This window comes from Diaphorina citri, unplaced genomic scaffold (genome assembly GCF_000475195.1).
Source record: "Diaphorina citri unplaced genomic scaffold, Diaci psyllid genome assembly version 1.1 scaffold74, whole genome shotgun sequence".
NCBI lineage: Eukaryota > Metazoa > Arthropoda > Insecta > Hemiptera > Psyllidae > Diaphorina > Diaphorina citri.
The window spans coordinates 262877-282802 of NW_007377511.1; the positions used below are offsets into that span (position 1 = coordinate 262877).

The 19926-nt window shown below is 42.0% G+C and overlaps 1 protein-coding gene across 1 annotated transcript in view; it reads right to left on the reverse strand.

Annotated features, from left to right (window-relative positions):
• Positions 1 to 496: 496 nt before the first annotated feature.
• LOC113472375 (endoplasmic reticulum aminopeptidase 2-like) overlaps positions 497 to 19926 on the reverse strand; it is a 27485-nt gene continuing 8055 nt past the window's right edge. Inside the window, exons 3-17 of the mRNA XM_026832111.1 lie at positions 17186 to 17277; positions 16826 to 16981; positions 16086 to 16148; positions 15372 to 15480; positions 14830 to 14937; positions 13609 to 13779; positions 10888 to 11109; positions 10392 to 10584; positions 9955 to 10036; positions 9660 to 9711; positions 8142 to 8180; positions 7457 to 7605; positions 3886 to 4022; positions 2578 to 2837; positions 497 to 1077 (exon numbers count right to left, since the gene is read on the reverse strand). Coding sequence (XP_026687912.1) covers positions 907 to 1077; positions 2578 to 2837; positions 3886 to 4022; positions 7457 to 7605; positions 8142 to 8180; positions 9660 to 9711; positions 9955 to 10036; positions 10392 to 10584; positions 10888 to 11109; positions 13609 to 13779; positions 14830 to 14937; positions 15372 to 15480; positions 16086 to 16148; positions 16826 to 16981; positions 17186 to 17277 — 2004 coding nt within the window. The 3' untranslated portion in view covers positions 497 to 906. The remainder of the gene's footprint in view (positions 1078 to 2577; positions 2838 to 3885; positions 4023 to 7456; positions 7606 to 8141; positions 8181 to 9659; positions 9712 to 9954; positions 10037 to 10391; positions 10585 to 10887; positions 11110 to 13608; positions 13780 to 14829; positions 14938 to 15371; positions 15481 to 16085; positions 16149 to 16825; positions 16982 to 17185; positions 17278 to 19926) is intronic.

Below are 19926 nucleotides of genomic sequence, written 5' to 3' on the forward strand. Positions count from 1 at the left end.
GTTTTCGTTTTTTTATTTTTTTCTCTCTCTTTTTTTGTGACGATGTTAAGCAATGTTGCCATGCGACACGACGCGACGTCCATAATTCTCTCTCTCTCTCGCACGGGTATAGCTATCTCAGTCTCGGGTGAGTTCATAATACCTAGGATTTAAAATTATCACCCAAAGATAGGTAGGTATATCACAATGTTCATAGTCTCTAAGTTCCCTACACCTCATTTTTGGGAGAGAGAGAGAGAGATGAAAGAAGAACACAAGAACTTTATTAAGTAGGTACATCAGTAGATTTATTTATTTCAGGTACGGCTTAAAAAAATAATAAGATTTAATTTGATCAGTTAATATAAAATAAGATATAAAAATACATACAACATACAATCATCTGAAATAAATAAAATTTTCAACCAGGTATAGCGTTTACCACCAACTTGAGAAGACTTTTACGGTCTAAAACCTACCTTCGAAAAGTTTTTGAGATCAAAATAATAAAACTTTCCGTCAGATGGTGAATCTAATACACAAATCGACTCCTACTAAAAAAGAGAAAAATACTGATAGAGTGATAGATAATGAATTGCTAGTGAGCATCTCAAATTCTCAAACAAGTTGCATCTCAAAATAAAATAATCCTCTCTGATAACATAACATAAAATTACAAGAATATAAAAACATACAAATTACACAGACACGTTTTAAAGTAGTCAAAATTAAAGATATCAACAGAAATAAAACTCGACCATTTACACCGATTCCTGATTTCCATCGCAGTCAGATACAACTACTTACCATAAGACCAAACAACTCAAACAAATCCTACAGGCAAAATAACAATTAGGTGTAGGTATTAAGTAAATTGAGATTTCTCATTTCTTCACCAATCTAAAGCAAATGTAGATAATAACATTTTCAGTTAGCTTTGGGAACTTGGAATTGTTTTTCATCCAACAGCTGGGATACGAACTCAAAGTTGTGTCGGTGCCATTGTAGATTGATCATGGGATTTTCTTCGGCTTGCTGCAGAAGGATTTGGGATTGCTTCAGGTACTTGTCGTAGTACTTGGACTTGACTTCGTTGAACTGAAAACAAAAAGGAAAAGATCGGTAAGTTTGAGGTTTTGAGGTAAGATTGTGACCTTTCGCAGGTTCCATAAACTTCTCCCAAAACTGCCCAAAAGTCTTTCGCCCATTGAAGCGTCCTGCGTCTACCCGTCTATCCTTGGGTGTTACGGTCGTAGTTATTGAAGCCTATTTGAACTTCTGCGATCTGAGTGGATATTTTGATCTACTTATTCTATTCTATGTATTTGTGATCTGCCGACATTAGAAAACACCTCGTTTGACTTACCTAGAGCGCGAAGAAGGTTGATTTTCTCGGAGGGCGTATCAGCGTGCAGGTAGCGGTTGTAGAGGAAATTCCACTCTTCTTGCGACGACTTCTTGACTTGCTCACAGTATGTGAGGTACATCATATCAGCCGGAATCCTGAGAGGGAAAAAACAAGGGAATCGGTACAATTTACCGCTAGTTGGTTTATACTTGGAGTTCGCGAAACGAACGTTTTGCATGAGGCGGAATGAATGGTGCTGTTTTCGGCGTTGGAACTTGGAACTTGACCGAGCACTTTTACATTCTTTTACTCCATTTGACATCTTTGTTTATTGGGATGGACAGATGAAAAGGACTTACTGATTGCCATATTTTTGAAATCAACGTTGGGATGGATAAATGAAAAGGACTTACTGATTGCCATATTTTTGAAATCAACACTTTTATCATGAAGAGGGTTACGCCTTCCGTCGCGTTATCATGGCAGGGGAAGGGGGAAGACCAAGGGGAGCAAACTGTGTTCCCCATAATATGTCAAAATATACATATAAGACCTTGGTTAGACTGCCGGGATAAAGAGACTTTTCAGTCCTATCCCAGCAGGGTAAACACGGTATATTCTATTCTATTATTTTTGGTTCTACGTAGTCATGTTGAAAGGAACTTTGATCTTCTGGGCAAGCACAAATGCTAACGTCTATGAGACACCGGGTTTTGATGGATCTTGTCTTATAAACCCGGGGGGTTAGGATCTCCATACTCACACATAAGCGTTGAGGTCTCGGCTGGACTTCCAAGCTTTGTACTCGGCCTGTACCCTCTCCTCAGTGTATATAAGTTTGTCTTATTATGTTCATGTTTAGTCGAGTACTATTTTTTGCCTATCTGTCTATGTGCATAAGAAGATCTTGTTGCATTTGTGTCCAAACAGCCACACGCCACTTCACCTACCTCTCTCAGTTCATCCTCGGTAATGATCTTGCTGCTGATCTGCATATGTGCATAAGAAGATCTTGTTATTCTTGTTGCATTTGTGTCCAAACAGCCACACGCCACTTCACCTACCTCTCTCAGTTCATCCTCGGTAATGATCTTGCTGCTGATCTGCATTGTGTCCAAACAGCCACTCGCCACTTCACCTACCTCTCTCAGTTCATCCTCGGTAATGATCTTGCTGCTGATCTGCGACAAATACTTGACAATCTGCTGGTTCTTCTTTGTGTCCAAACAGCCGCACGCCACTTCACCTACCTCTCTCAGTTCATCCTCGGTAATAATCTTGCTGCTGATCTGCGACAAATACTTGACAATCTGCTGGTTCTTCGGCCCGTACAGTGTGTAGATCTTGTCCACATTTCCGTACAAATAGTCTTTGGCCACTTGATATCCGGCCGGATTGTGAGCGACGGACGCGAACAGAGTGCTGAGGTCCTGGGTTCGAACCTCGCGCTCTGGATTGTCGAACGCCAGCGACAGGTAGTTCTTCAGAATGGACGGGTCTTTGGAACAGCCTGGAAAGAGGGGGTTTTTGTTGAGGACAAGATTTCGTGAATCTTTTTGAAAAGGTCGCTACCAAATTCTGTGTTTATATTATATTATGCCCAAGAGTGTTCAGACTCCTCGGTGAGTCATGAAACTCATGACCCCGAAATATAGGTACAACTGTACAATCCCACTATTTTACCACTCTCACAATGTCAGTTCAGACGTCCAGAGTAGAGGAGTTCTAACTTGTAGACCAGAGTTAATAATCACGTTTAGGTACACCTTCATAAATTTCACATCTCCCAAAAGTCTTTCGCCCATTGAAGCGTCCTGCGTCTACCCGTCTATCCTTGGGTGTTACGGTTGTAGTTATGCAACATTGTTAACGCTGGCTACATCAAACAGTTTCAAGACCGAGGAAGTTTGGTTAAATACAAAAAGGAGCTTTTCTTTTCCACGGAAAAGGAGCATTATCCACCCCTACACGTAACTGGATGACTCACCTTTCTTGTAGGAGATGGCATCGAATATCTGCGCTATTTCCGACGGGTTACCAATAGGCTCGGTGAGTCATAACCCCGAAATATACAACTGTACAATCCCACTATTTTACCACTCTCACAATGTCAGTTCAGACGGTCAGAGTAGAGGAGTTCGAACTTGTAGACCAGAGTCAATCACGTTTAGGTACATCTTCATAAACTTCTCCCAAAACTGCCCAAAAGTCTTTCGCCCATTGAAGCGTCCTGCGTCTACCCGTCTATCCTTGGGTGTTACGGTCGTAGTTATTGAAGCCTATTTAACTTCTGCGATCTGAGTGGATATTTTGATCTACTTATTCTATTCTATGTCTTGTATTTGTGATCTCCCGACATTAGAAAACACCTAGTTCGACTTACCTAGAGCGCGAAGAAGGTTGATTTTCTCGGAGGGCGTATCAGCGTGCAGGTAGCGGTTGTAGAGGAAATTCCACTCTTCTTGAACTTCTGCGATCTGAGTGGATATTTTGATCTACTTATTCTATTCTATGTATTTGTGATCTGCCGACATTAGAAAACACCTCGTTTGACTTACCTAGAGCGCGAAGAAGGTTGATTTTCTCGGAGGGCGTATCAGCGTGCAGGTAGCGGTTGTAGAGGAAATTCCACTCTTCTTGCGACGACTTCTTGACTTGCTCACAGTATGTGAGGTACATCATATCAGCCGGAATCCTGAGAGGGAAAAAACAAGGGAAACGGTACAATTTACCGCTACTTGGTTTATACTTGGAGTTCGCGAAACGAACGTTTTGCATGAGGCGGAATGAATGGTGCTGTTTTCGGCGTTGGAACTTGACCGAGCACTTTTACATTCTTTTACTCCATTTGAAATCTTTGTTTATTGGGATGGACAAATGAAAAGGACTAAACTTACTGATTGCCATATTTTTGAAATCAACACTTTTATCATGAAGGGGGTTACGCCTTCCGTCGTGAATCACGTCGCGTTATCATGGCAGGGGAAGGGGGAAGACCAAGGGGAGCAAACTGTGTTCCCCATAATATGTCAAAATATACATAAAATATAACAAGGAAGAAGTAGGAGGAATAGAAGACGAAGAAGAAGAGGAAGGGGAAGAGGGAGGAGGAGGAGAAGAAGAAGAGGAGGAGGAGGAGGAGAAAAAGAAAGAAGAAAAAGAGCGAGATGGAACGTTGGGGGAAAAAATATGTCTTCCTGTTTGTTGTTCGCAAAATATTTTCTGCCAGATAGGTACCTTCTGTCCCGCGGGACCGTCTAATGAGAAGAAGAAGAAGAAGAAGAAGAAGAAGAAGAAAGGAAAGAAGAAGAAGACAAGGAAGAAGTAGGAGGAATAGAAGACGAAGAAGAGGAAGGGGAAGAGGGAGGAGGAGAAGAAGAAGAGGAGGAGGAGAAAAAGAAAGAAGAAAAAGAGCGAGATGGAACTTTGGGGGAAAAAATATGTCTTCCTGTTTGTTGTTCGCAAAATATTTTCTGCCAGATAGGTACCTTCTGTCCCGCGGGACCGTCTAATGTACTCTGTTTCATTATTTTGAATTCTGTACCTACTACCCACTCTCATCCTAGTAACCTCTACCCACCATCACTCCTCCTGGCTTCTACTTCCTATTCTAAATCTGAACTCTGTACCCACTTTCATCCCCGCAACTCCCGTCTGGATGTACCATTGTACCCACTCGTCAATGTCAATGAGTATTTCCTCTCCACCTACATCTTCTGCTACTGTTACATGTGACTGCTCTCTTTCTTGAGAATTTTTTCCTGTCAATTCATCACAGTTTTTACCTTGTTCATAATATTCTACTGTCAGAACATCCTCAAAATTCCTTCCAGATAACTTTCAACTAGACAACTTTCCATTTAGTTCACCTGGTTTGTTTTACCGTGATTCTTAACCCCACCTACATCTTCTGCTACTGTTAAATGTGACTGCTCTCTTTCTTGAGAATTTTTTCCTGTCAATTCATCACAGTTTTTACCTTGTTCATAATATTCTACGGTCAGAACATCCTCAAAATTCCTTCTAGATAACTTTCAACTAGACAACTTTCCATTTAGTTCACCTGGTTTGTTTTACCGTGATTCTTAAAGCCTCCTTGCCCGAGTGGGTATCACTAGGCTTGAGGGCAGGTCTAGTCTTGGTTTCACGACTTTCACGGTATTGTAAAATGCAATTTCTTTGTGTTATTATGTCACAACTTTGGTGCTCACTGCAGCATTGTAGGATTTTTCCCAATAAGTATCTCAATAATCAATTCTTAAAGCCTCTTTGCCCGAGTGGGTATCACTAGGCTTGAGGGCAGGTCTAGTCTTGGTTTCACGACTTTCACGGTATTGGAGAGGTTGGGAATAAAAAACCCTTGGACGGCCAGAAAGCCACTGGATTACCTGTACGTAATGAGGCCCCAGTTCTCCATAGCCCCGGCACTGAAATCAGGGATGGCCCCAATCGATTATCGATGATCCGGACAAGGAAAGTAAGTAAGTAATAGTCCAATCATCAAATCATTCTAGAGTGCGTGGAAGGACGGCCAAGTACTCCAATCAACAAATCATTCTAGAGTGCTTTGAAAAAAGGTCAAGAACTAACTTCAGGACCTTGTTAGGGGTCATTAGGAGAACTCAATCTTAAAAGTCTCCGCGTCTAGGAGGTGAGTCGCAATCGATTATCGATGATCCGGACAAGGAAAGTAAGTAAATAAAAGTCCAATCAACAAATCATTCTGGAGTGCGTGGAACGACGGCCAAGTAGTCCAATCAACAAATCATTCTAGAGTGCTTTGAAAAAAGGCCAAGAATTAACTTCAGGAGTTCAGGACCTTGTTAGGGGTCATTAGGAGAACTTCATCTTAAAAGTCCCCGCGTCTAGGAGGTGAGTCAAAGAGGGGAGGCGCCGAAAATGCCCTCTGTCGTCCAATCAACAAATCATTCTAGAGTGCTTTGAAAAAAGGCCAAGAACTAACTTCAGGACCTTCTTAGGGGTCATTAGGAGAACTTCATCTTAAAAGTCCCCGCGTCTAGGAGGTGAGTCAAAGAGGGGAGGCGCCGAAAATGCCCTCTGTCGGATATTTCGTCAAACTTGCCTTTACAAAAATATTTGAAAGTAGAAAATGAAGTGTCAGACTTGTGATAATATAGGTACCTACCTACATTACTATAACTTACGAGCCTTTGCACCTATCTTTCCAGCCTTTCAAAAAATGAAAACAATAGGTAACCCAGGTCCCAGGCCCAGGTATGTACATACCCAGATATTTCGATATGTACCTACCTCCCCAGCTTCTTTCGCCGTCATCAACTGAAGGCTCTGAAAGCCATTTCATTTTGTACCGACACACCATTTCGTCTGTCTAAATAATTAAAAGAGAAACGAAGAAGAAGAAAGGAAAGAAGAAGAAGAAGAAGAAGACAAGGAAGAAGTAGGAGGAATAGAAGACGAAGAAGAAGAGGAAGGGGAAGAGGGAGGAGGAGGAGAAGAAGAAGAGGAGGAGGAGGAGGAGAAAAAGAAAGAAGAAAAAGAGCGAGATGGAACGTTGGGGGAAAAAATATGTCTTCCTGTTTGTTGTTCGCAAAATATTTTCTGCCAGATAGGTACCTTCTGTCCCGCGGGACCGTCTAATGTACTCTGTTTCATTATTTTGAATTCTGTACCTACTACCCACTCTCATCCTAGTAACCTCTACCCACCATCACTCCTCCTGGCTTCTACTTCCTATTCTAAATCTGAACTCTGTACCCACTTCCATCCCCGCAACTCCCGTCTGGATGTACCATTGTACCCACTCGTCAATGTCAATGAGTATTTCCTCTCCACCTACATCTTCTGCTACTGTTACATGTGACTGCTCTCTTTCTTGAGAATTTTTTCCTGTCAATTCATCACAGTTTTTACCTTGTTCATAATATTCTACTGTCAGAACATCCTCAAAATTCCTTCCAGATAACTTTCAACTAGACAACTTTCCATTTAGTTCACCTGGTTTGTTTTACCGTGATTCTTAAAGCCTCCTTGCCCGAGTGGGGTATCACTAGGCTTGAGGGCAGGTCTAGTCTTGGTTTCACGACTTTCACGGTATTGGAAAGGTTGGGAATAAAAACCCCTTGGACGGCCAGAAAGCCACTGGATTACCTGTACGTAATGAGGCCCCAGTTCTCCATAGCCCCGGCACTGAAATCAGGGATGGCCACCATGTCCTGCTTGGGGAGCGGGTAGCGAATGTTGAAATAGCGCTCGAAGAAGTTCAGGAACTCCGGCCCTGCTTCCGCGGCAAAGTCCACCTGTGAGTCAAATAATATATGTACCTACTTATGAAGGTCAAAAAATGAGTCAATTGCGTTTCAAATTCAGTTAAGAATCTTATGAATCACACAATACTATTATACATAGACTCTGTAGAGCAACGGTCGGCAATTGGCGGACCGCATAGTTGGAATTTTACCAGAGGAGCAGACCAATATTAGTTCGAAGCATGAGTAACCAGGAACAGAGTAGGCACTTAAGCAGGAATGTTAGGATATGACTTATTACGACCTGACTTAATATCTGACTAGTTGACTGAAAAGAGTTGTTCTTCTTACTCACTCATTCTCTACACATCATACAATCATTTATATGTACCTACCTCTACCTCTAGTTTAGAGTGAGAAGTTCATGTCCCAAACAGACCTTTCAAAGTTCAATACTCACATCATTGAGAGCCTGAGCAGGTATCACTAGGCTTGAGGGCAGGTCTAGTCTTGGTTTCACGACTTTCACGGTATTGGAAAGGTTGGGAATAAAAACCCCTTGGACGGCCAGAAAGCCACTGGATTACCTGTACGTAATGAGGCCCCAGTTCTCCATAGCCCCGGCACTGAAATCAGGGATGGCCGTGGAACAGATAATGTAATTATTTATCAGATGTCAGGTCTAAGTATTAACGTCGCGTCGGTGCACACATCGAACCCGCGACCTAGCACTTAGAAGGCAGACGCACTAAGCTCCAGTCTAATTAGGCTGGCTTGTCCCGGCCTTTAAAGTTCGTCACTTTACTTTTCATAGGTAATATATAGGTGTTTTACTTTTATTTTTCTGTAGACGAACTGCCCGTCAATACTCGATCCTAGGTATAGGTACCTATTTATTTTGACTGAATCGGTTAAATTCAAGACTTGGACATTTGATTATTTATTAATTATTAGTTGTTGAGATGTTGAGATTGTTGAGCCCTATGCCTTACAGCTTACAGTATCTTCGGAGCCAAAAAATACAGTTCATTGAACTTGTATTTTGTATTGTAGAATAGCTCCTAGCTGGATAAAATGTTTCACCTCAGATTTGAACTTGAACTTCTTTGACTCTATGGACATTAAATATTATTAATTTATACAATTCACAGCTTTCAAAGCCATCATTTATTATATCTACCTATTAGGTACCTAAGTTGTTTAGATTATGTTAATTTATGTAAAAAAAAAGCTCCGTTGAATATAAACATGATACCAAATTTTCGACTATGGATACCACAGGATACCTAAAATAGTTACCTACCTAGTCGGTCAGGTAGGTAATATAGGCTAGATTTTAGATAACGATTTAGTGTCACGATTCCAGGACTCCGTGCTGAGAAGACAAGTATCAAACCGTTAATACCACCTGCCGACTAGGTATGAATTTGAAACCAAAAATAATAAAATAAGCAACCTCCGTGGCCGAGTGGGTATCACACTAGGCTTGCACGCAGGAGTTCCGGGTTCGATTCCCGGCGGGGCCGAGGCTTTTTTCGGCTCTGTGCTTGGAGTTCGGGGTGCACTCAGCCTCGTGAGGACAATTGAGTAGCTACTTTATTCGAGTAGCGACTAGTGGCGGCATTACCAGAGTAAAAAGAAAAATTAAAGATAAGTCAGAAATTGTACAGGAGGCTCTTAGTAATGCTGTGATATCTACCAAAATTGTGAAGAAGCTCTCAGCTTTACCACAAATAAATCATGATTTATTTATTTATTTATTTTAATTAGAATAAAATAAAATAGATAGGTACCTATTAGGGTACCTGTAATAAAATAGACATTAAAAAATAAATAAAAAATAGAGAAAATGTACAAATTGAGACTAAAATTTGTAAACAACCTGACTATAGGAAAAGTACTCATCTTCTTATCATTTTATCTATAGACCTACCTCCCTTGAATCACTAAAAAATATGGCAAAATAAGTTTTGCTCAATCACTTTACAATTAAATTGCTACCTTTCGACCATGAGACTAAAGAAACCTGTCGTAACCAACCGAGGCCAAAGTCTTTGCCTCGACCCAGACTCAAACCCGCGACCTCCTGCTCGTCAGTCGAGTACCTTGACCGTTTGTATCGTCAAGATAAGAGCGATATCTAATATATCGATAAATCTGAGGAATAAGGACATTGGATGAATAGAGTTGTAGGTGATAGTTGATATACGTATCTTAGTTGCTCAATGCACACTTAACACTCGTATTTATGAACAAGAATGATCGTTCTTAGATCAGTCTCAAGTCAAAATTGACCAATCAAATGCCTTGAGACTATGCTTAGCACGAACTTAAGAGCCAGCATTTTGTTCATAAATATGGGTGGGGCATAATTTGCATCTACTCGAATCATCATTTTACTCTGGTAATGCTAGGTCCCAGTTATTGTCATCATAGTTGAAGCGGGCTAGAGCGGTCATCTGCTTGTTGACGATGAGCCAGTCTGCAATAAAATGGGTGGAAAAAGGAACAGAAATTGTAAAATTTTAGACTTACATATAACTCCAGGAAAATGTCCTAATGGTCAATTTCCGGAGATTTGTAAACAAACAACAAACGGAATTATGACAGTCCACGGAAACATTCCCTGAACGAAAAACTACCAGATAAAGCACCTCAACTTACCAGACTCTCCCATCTCCTCTCTAAGCTCCAAAATAGTGGACAAAGAGAACATATTAGGTTCATCTCACGAGACTTATAACTACAAGTACATACTTGATAATAAGTAATAACTAAACCCGCAAAAGGGCGAACTTCATCGAAAACAGATAAGGTTCATTCTCGGACCGACTGACTTTCTCCTGTCCTGTCGTCCTGCTTTCCAGCTGACTTCTGCTGATCACATGGCAGCCATATTGGTTTCGAATCGGAGAAGTCAGCAGACTTGGACGTCATGAGGGTGATTGGGATCCACCAGCATTGTGAACTGTCCTCCTTCTTCAGGTTGGGCAACGCTAGGAATCTTCTCTGTATAGCAGTCATAGTTCCCTCCATCAAACCTCTTAAAACTGGTCAATTACCTCAAATACTCAAGTTCCCTCTATCAAACCTCTTACAAACTAGTTCCCTCCATCAAACCTCTTAAAACTGGTCAATTACCTCAAATACTCAAGTTCCCTCTATCAAACCTCTTACAAACTGGTCAATTATCCCAAATACCCAAAGTGTCCTCAACTTACATGTCTTCACTTCTCTCCAGGGGCATGTTACTGATGGAGGTCAACTTCTCTACCTCTAGTTTAGAGTGAGAAGTTCATGTCCCAAACAGACCTTTCAAAGTTCAATACTCACATCATTGAGAGCCTGAGCAGCCATGTAGGTGGCAAATCCCTCGTTGAGCCACAAGTCGGTCCACCATTTCATCGTGACCAGGTTGCCAAACCACTGGTGAGCCAACTCATGGGCAATCGTGTTGGCGATGGAGTACTCATTGTGAATAGACGAACGGACATCATCGAACAGAAGAGCAGACTCTCTGAAACACAAAATAGTCCAATCGATGATCCGGACAAGGAAAGTAAGTAAATAAAAGTCCAATCAACAAATCATTCTGGAGTGTGTGGAAGGACGGCCAAGTAGTCCAATCAAGAAAATAGTCCAATCGATTATCGCTGATCCGGACAAGGAAAGTAAGTAAATAAAAGTCCAATCAACAAATCATTCTGGAGTGTGTGGAAGGACGGCCAAGTAGTCCAATCAAGAACTTGACCGAGCACTTTTACATTCTTTTACTCCATTTGACATCTTTGTTTATTGGGATGGACAGATGAAAAGGACTTACTGATTGCCATATTTTTGAAATCAACACTTTTATCATGAAGGGGGTTACGCCTTCCGTCGCGAATCACGTCGCGTTATCATGGCAGGGGAAGGGGGAAGACCAAGAGGAGCAAACTGTGTTCCCCATAATATGTCAAAATATACATATAAGACCTTGGTTAGACTGCGGGGATAAAGGGACTTTTCAGTCCTATCCCAGCAGGGTAAACACGGTATATTCTATTCTATTATTTTTGGTTCTACGTAGTCATGTTGAAAGGAACTTTGATCTTCTGCGCAAGCACAAATGCTAACGTCTATGAGACACCGGGTTTTGATGGATCTTGTCTTATAAACCTGGGGGGGGTTAGGATCTCCATACTCACACATAAGCGTTGAGGTCTCGGCTGGACTTCCAAGCTTTGTACTCGGCCTGTACCCTCTCCTCAACGCCCCGGGCGGGAATCGAACCCGCGGCCTAGCGCTTACAAGGCAGACGCACTACCAACTAAGCTAACTAGGCTGGCCTGTAAGTTTGCAGGTATCCGTGTCCTACACAACGTGGGGGACTTCAATATTTTCATTTCTTATTTTTAAAAGAAAGAAACTAAGGGCAAGGGACGTAATGTTTATTTGGTCAAGAAAATACAATGGGATAGCGCGAAGGAGAGTGGAGAAAGAGTAGAAGAATAAGAGAAGGAGGAAGAAGAAGAAAGAGGAGGAGGACGATGAAGACGAAAAGGAGAAGGAAGAGAGAGGAAGAAGAAGAAAAAAAGGAGAAATGTAGAAGAAGACGAAGAAGGAGAGGAAGAAGAAGAAAGAGGAGGAGGACGATGAAGACGAAAAGGAGAAGGAAGAGAGAGGAAGAAGAAGATGAAGAAGGAGAGGAGGAAGAAGAAGAGTAGGAGAAAGAGGGAAAGAAGGAGGAGGAGAAAAAGAAGAAGAAGAAGAAAAAAAAAGAAGGAGAAGAAGAGAAGAGAGAAAGATAGAGGGGAAGAACGGAGACCGAAGGGAACGCGTATGCATTTTTCAGTAGGCGGGAGGAGGAGGAGGACGATGAAGACGAAAAGGAGAAGGAAGAGAGAGGAAGAAGAAGACGAAGAAGGAGAAGGAAGAAGAAGAAGACGAAGAAGGAGAGGAAAAAGAAGAAGAGTAGGAGAAAGAGGGAAGGAAGGAGGAGGAGAAAAAGAAGAAGAAGAAAAAAAAGAAGGAGAAGAAGAGAAGAGAGAAAGATAGAGGGGAAGAACGGAGACCGAAGGGAACGCGTATGCATTTTTCAGTAGGCGAAACTTTCACAATAGATCACAATGGTTGGAGCAGGTCACAATTTGAGGTTAGAGCATGGAGCAGGAGATTGAGACCATCAGAATTACCTACATAGGTAAAGTAGACGTAGAGACTAGGTAGGAAATCCCTAGGGAGACATTACGGGTAACAATGACCTGACACCTTATGTCAGGATTTGATTGAAGTCAGTTTACAAGATAGAAGGTATTATAGGAGCAGAGAGTTTCCAAATTTTACGGAATTTAGAGTTATAGGGTTAGCCAGCCTAGATAGCTTGGTTGTTAGACCGTCTGCCTTTAAGGCGCTAGGTAGCGGGTTCGATTCCCACTCGGGCCGGATTTTATCCTGAAGGGATAAGGTTTGTTCTCGGAACGGCTGGCTTTCTCCTATCATGTTTTCCTTCTCTCTTCGATTTCGGGACGATAAGACCCATAGAATATTGTAAATTTTTAGACTTTGGAATTGAATGATTATATCTAATAGAAAACATCGAACTTATCGTCTTTTAGAGCTCTCACCTGTATATTCCTGGTTATAAATAAAGGGTGTGCCGAAAGTCGCCGTGTAGTTAGCTTGGTTGTTAGACCGTCTACCTTGTAAGCGCTAGGTCGCGGGTTCGATTCCCACTCGGGCCGGATTTTATCCTGAACGGATAAGGTTCGTTCTCGGAACGGCGGGCTTTCTGCTATCATGTTTTCCTTCTCTCTTCGATTTCGGGACGATAAGACTCATAGAATATTGTAAATTTTTAGACTTTGGAATTGAACGATTATATCTAGAAAACATCGAACTTATCGTCTTTTAGAGCTCTCACCTGTATATTCCTGGTTATAAATAAAGGGTGTGCCGAAAGTCGCCGTGTAGTAAAACAAATCAGGTAGGTACATAGGTACTGATTTTCTTTATTACATGGTTTTTCTTTAATCACGATCGAATAAACTACGGGCTAAAAAATTCCCGGAGCGCCGTGTAGATCTCATTCTCAACATCGTACTTGTGTGTTACAGGGTGTACCGGTGTCAGTTCCTGGGATGGATTGTCTACCCCGTATTTGACCAGACGAGTGATACCAGAGTGGTCCAGAGTGAGGTTGTTCATGTGAAGTACCAAGTGTGGAGTCTCCTTGAGACAAAGCAACTGAAATAGAGGGTGGAACAGATAATATTTATTTATCAGATGTCAGATCTAAGGCGGCTTTCACACTGAGGTAACACGTCGCAAGTAGCAAGTCGCAAGATGCTACGTAGCATGCATCTTCAAAGACGAGACCATTATTTCAAATGAAACCTTCCTCACTGAGGATACATGTTGCTACTTGAACCCTGGAAACAAGTAACAGTGTTACTTCAACACATGGAACAGATAATATTTATTTATCAGATGTCAGGTCTAAGGCGGCTTTCACACTGAGGTAACACGTCGCAAGTAGCAAGTCGCAAGATGCTACGTAGCATGCATCTTCAAAGACCAGACCATTATTTCAAATGAAACCTTCCTCACTGAGGATATATGTTGCTACTTGAACCCTGGAAACAAGTAACTCCAATATGAAAGTTCATGTTTCTTTGAACAAGATTCAGGACGTAAGCAGTAGCATCTTGCGACTCGCTACTTGCGATGTGTTACCTCAGTGTGAAAAAGTACTCATCTTCTTATCATTTTATCTATAGACCTACCTCCCTTGAATCACTAAAAAATATGGCAAAATAAGTTTTGCTCAATCACTTTACAATTAAATTGCTACCTTTCGACCATGAGACTAAAGAAACCTGTCGTAACCAACCGAGGCCAAAGTCTTTGCCTCGACCCAGACTCAAACCCGCGACCTCCTGCTCGTCAGTCGAGTACCTTGACCGTTTGTATCGTCAAGATAAGAGCGATATCTAATATCGATGAATCTGAGGAATAAGGACATTGGATGAATAGAGTTGTAGGTGATAGTTGATATACGTATCTTAGTTGCTCAATGCACACTTAACACTCGTATTTATGAACAAGAATGATCGTTCTTAGATCAGTCTCAAGTCAAAATTGACCAATCAAATGCCTTGAGACTATGCTTGGCACGAACTTAAGAGCCAGCATTTTGTTCATAAATATGGGTGGGGCATAATTTGCATCTACTCGAATCATCATTTTACTCTGGTAATGCCGCCACTGGTCGCTACTCGATCAAATTGTCCTCACGAGGCTAGGGATGGCCACCATGTCCTGCTTGGGGAGCGGGTAGCGAATGTTGAAATAGCGCTCGAAGAAGTTCAGGAACTCCGGCCCTGCTTCCGCGGCAAAGTCCACCTGTGAGTCAAATAATATATGTACCTACTTATGAAGGTCAAAAAATGAGTCAATTGCGTTTCAAATTCAGTTAAGAATCTTATGAATCACACAATACTATTATACATAGACTCTGTAGAGCAACGGTCGGCAATTGGCGGACCGCATAGTTGGAATTTTACCAGAGGAGCAGACCAATATTAGTTCGAAGCATGAGTAACCAGGAACAGAGTAGGCACTTAAGCATCGCTACGTGTGTTCTGGTTCTTGAATAATAGCTACTCATTTTCCTCACGAGGCTGAGTGGGCCCCTCAACAGCCAGTCACGGAATCGATCATTAGCATGATGAAATTTTTTTTACACCGCCGGGAACCGAACCCGAGTATCCTTTGTGCAGTGACCACCACGCCATCGGAGCTGACGTGACGTTTAGAATGAAATAATAATCACGTACCTGATCTATGACGTCACGTCTTGCCCAGGTTCGGAACTGCACTCGGCTCAAGTCGGGATTGGAAGTGTTGGATTGTCTGAACGTGAAATCGGAGATGATGAAGGCTACCGGCATGATGAAATTTTTTTTACACCGCCGGGAACCGAACCCGAGTATCCTTTGTGCAGTGACCACCACGCCATGGGAGCTGACGTGACGTTTAGAATGAAATAATAATCACGTACCTGATCTATGACGTCACGTCGTGCCCAGGTTCGGAACTGCACTCGGCTCAAGTCGGGATTGGAAGTGTTGGATTGTCTGAAGGTGAAATCGGAGATGATGAAGGCTACCAGGTAAGTGGACATGGGTACTGACTTCTGGAACACATCCAACACCCAGCCAGGCTTTGTGGATCTGAAAATAGTGGATGTGAGAATCAGAGGATTAGGTAATAGTTAGTGGAGATGATAGATGTTACCAGGTAAGTGGACATGGGTACTGACTTCTGGAACACATCCAACACCCAGCCAGGCTTTGTGGATCTGAAAATAGTGGATGTGAGAATCAGAGGGTTAGGTAATAGTTAGTGGAGAGATGTTACCAGGTAAGTGGACATGGGTACTGACTTCTGGAACACATCCAACACCCAGCCAGGCTTTGTGGATCTGAAAATAGTGGATGTGAGAATCAGAGGATTAGGTAATAGTTAGTGGAGGTGATATAGATGTTACCAGGTAAGTGGACATGGGTACTGACTTCTGGAACACATCCAACACCCAGCCAGGCTTTGTGGATCTGAAAATAGTGGATGTGAGAATCAGAGGATTAGGTAATAGTGAATGGACGATGATATAAGTTACCAGATACTCGTACGTGAACGAACATGGGTATAGATAGACTATAGACACATCTACTGTCAGCCACTCATGCTGATACCATCTGACAGACCGTGGTCCGTGGTCTCAGTGTAAGTGGATGGCCTAGCACACAGTCAGACTTTGTGAGTACGAACAAAGAGAACATATTAGGTTCATCTCACGAGACTTATAACTATAAGTACATACTTGGTAATAGGTAATAACTAAACCCGCAAAAGGGCGAACTTCATCGAAAACAGATAAGGTTCATTCTCGGACCGACTGACTTTCTCCTGTCCTGTCGTCCTTCTCTCTTCGATTTCGGGAGTATAAGACCTTAGCAGTCACAGTTCCCTCCATCAAACCTCTTACAAACTGGTCAATTACCCCAAATACTCAAGTTCCCTCTATCAAACCTCTTACAAACCGGTCAATTATCCCAAATACCCAAAGTGTCCTCAACTTACATGTCTTCACTTCTCTCCAGGGGCATGTTACTGATGGAGGTCAACTTCTAATTTCGGGAGTATAAGACCTTAGCAGTCACAGTTCCCTCCATCAAACCTCTTACAAACTGGTCAATAATCCCAAATAACCAAAGTGTCCTCAACTTACATGTCTTCACTTCTCTCCAGGGGCATGTTACTGATGGAGGTCAACTTCTTAGGATGTCCCAGACTGATGGTGAAGGTGGATTTCATAGCTGGTTCATCAAAACATGGGAACGCACGGCGGGCGTCTATGGACTCGAACTGAGTGGTGGCTAACCATCTGGAGAAACGAAACAGAGGAAATGGAGTTGAATGGAAGAGATTGCCCTAGACAATAATTTTGCTCTTTGTTTGTAATTTCTTGACACTGAGAGAGAGAGGGAGGGGGGAGAGAGAGAGAGAGAGAGTAGTTAGAGTGGAAGAACTTTAAATATTGAGCCATTTCCCCTGATGGTGAATGATAACTAAATAACAATCAACTTACTCTGTGGCGTTGGTTTCCTTGTTGGTATAACTGCTTCTGTAGAATCCAGACAATCCCTCGTTGAGAACTCCATCGAACGCGATTTCCACTGAAAACAATCAAAAGATATACAAAGTTCACTTGGATTTCTCCGACGAGATAGTCTAGGAAGAAAAAAGGCAACCTTGGTACCTAGCTCGAAGTCAAGTCCAAAACTTTGACCATTAAGAAAGCTGCTAAAAACTCATTTCAAAGTGTCATTAAAGCAGCTTATCTTAATAATTCAAGGATAGATGAAGGTGTTCTGAAGAGACACGCCACGAGTAGGTACCTAATTGGATCTGCATATGGAGATATGGAGTATATGGCTATATGGAGATTAAAAGAAAGTACCTACCTACCTACCTAATAAAACAAATACCTATTTTTAAAAGGATCACATTTTATACTTTTAAACTCATAAATGTCACACAGACATTTTTGCCTGACTTCAATCAGAGTGCAACGCAGGCTTTATAAGTGAGTATTTTTACGAGTAAAACCTATATCGGTAGTGTCAAGAAATTGGTCTGGTAATCAGAGAGCTTGGGCTCGGAATTTTATCCTCAACGCATCAATAACAGTAGGTTTAGTGCTGGTACTTTTTAAAGTTATGAAATAGGTAACTACAAAACGTATTACCTTTTTATGATACAATGGATACACGTTCCGGTTTTGATCTTATCCGACTCGAGTTTCGTCCATCTCCGTGGACTTTTTCAAGGAAACTGACGATGATGGCGGTGTTATTGTTCTACTTACTTCTTCTTTCTCGCCTTTTCCCGTGTTCAGACGGGGTCGGAGTTTTTCGTCACCCCCTAGATAGATTAGGGTGATTGCTCTTGGGCTGACATTTGGTTTTGGCTACTAAAATTTTACGAGTGGATGCCCTTCGCACTCAACCTTTGCTATTTCTTTACCAAGGGAAATTCAGGCTGGTATACTCCCTGTTTATACCTAAGGGACCTTCAACAACGAATTATTGACCTTCAACATGATGTCTACCCATTTTAAGTAAACATCGGTAAAAATCCATCCGTCCATTACTTACCATCACAAGTCCAGTTCATCACAAACATCCCTGTTTGAAGTCCCCCAGCCAGACATCAAGTCGTACCTACTAGGGAGGGAAAATCCGTAAGGTTTTCTGAGCTTTAATTTCTTTCTTTCAAATTCACAGACGTCGGAAAGCGATCACTGAGCCCGAGACTCGGTTCTACATGAAACAAATCCTAGAGGGCGTCTCCTACCTGCACGATCACAAGTTTATCTAAACATAGTTTTGAAGTGCATGTCTGGTCTATTGGATGTATCAAACATAGTTGACTGGCTGTCAATTAACGAGGTGAAACTATGTTGTCGAGGCAGTGGACGATTCAGTCGACCTCTATCAACGGCCGGTCGATTATGTGTGGACATACCTTAAGAGGTGATAAAAGGGAGTATTCTCCTGTTTTTGAGGTGATGAAGGTATGTAGGATTGTCAATTTTATGTCGTGATAAATTTATAGCATTATTGCGTTGTCAGAATATTGTATTATTAAGCTGTGTCCACAAATAGTTGATGCCGGCAATCGAGATTGATCGATGTCGACTGAACTGTCCATTGCCTCGACAACATATATTCATCTCTTCACCTCGTCGATCGACGGCATTGACTATGTGTTGCGGACTATGGTTCATTCCTCCATCCACTCTATTTTTTTTAGGTATCCGTGTCCTACACAACGTGGGGGACTTCAATATTTTCATTTCTTATTTTTAGAAGAAAGAAACCAAGGGCTAGGGACGTCATGTTTATTTGGTCAAGAAAATACAATGGGATAGCGCGAAGGAGAGTGGAGAAAGAGTAGAAGAATAAGAGAAGGAGGAAGAAGAAGAAAGAGGAGGAGGACGATGAAGACGAAAAGGAGAAGGAAGAGAGAGGAAGAAGAAGACGAAGAAGGAGAGGAAGAAGAAGAAGAGTAGGAGAAAGAGGGAAAGAAGGAGGAGGAGAAAAAGAAAAAGAAGAAAAAAAGAAGGAGAAGAAGAGAAGAGAGAAAGATAGAGGGGAAGAACGGAGACCGAAGGGAACGCGTATGCATTTTTCAGTAGGCGAAACTTTCACAATAGATCACAATGGTTGGAGCAGGTCACAATTTGAGGTTAGAGCATGGAGCAGGAGATTGAGACCATCAGAATTACCTACATAGGTAAAGTAGACGTAGAGACTAGGTAGGAAATCCCTAGGGAGACATTACGGGTAACAATGACCTGACGCCTTGTGTCAGGATTTGATTGAAGTCAGTTTACAAGATAGAAGGTATTATAGGAGCAGAGAGTTTCCAAATTTTACGGAATTTAGAGTTATAGCAGTAGGCGAAACTTTCACAATAGATCACAATGGTTGGAGCAGGTCACAGTTTGAGGTTAGAGCATGGGGCAGGAGATTGAGACCATCAGAATTACCTACATAGGTAAAGTAGACGTAGAGACTAGGTAGGAAATCCTTAGGGAGACATTACGGGTAACAATGACCTGACACCTTATGTCAGGATTTGATTGAAGTCAGTTTACAAGATAGAAGGTATTATAGGAGCAGAGAGTTTCCAAATTTTACGGAATTTAGAGTTATAGGGTTAGCCAGCCTAGATAGCTTGGTTGTTAGACCGTCTGCCTTTAAGGCGCTAGGTAGCGGGTTCGATTCCCACTCGGGCCGGATTTTATCCTGAAGGGATAAGGTT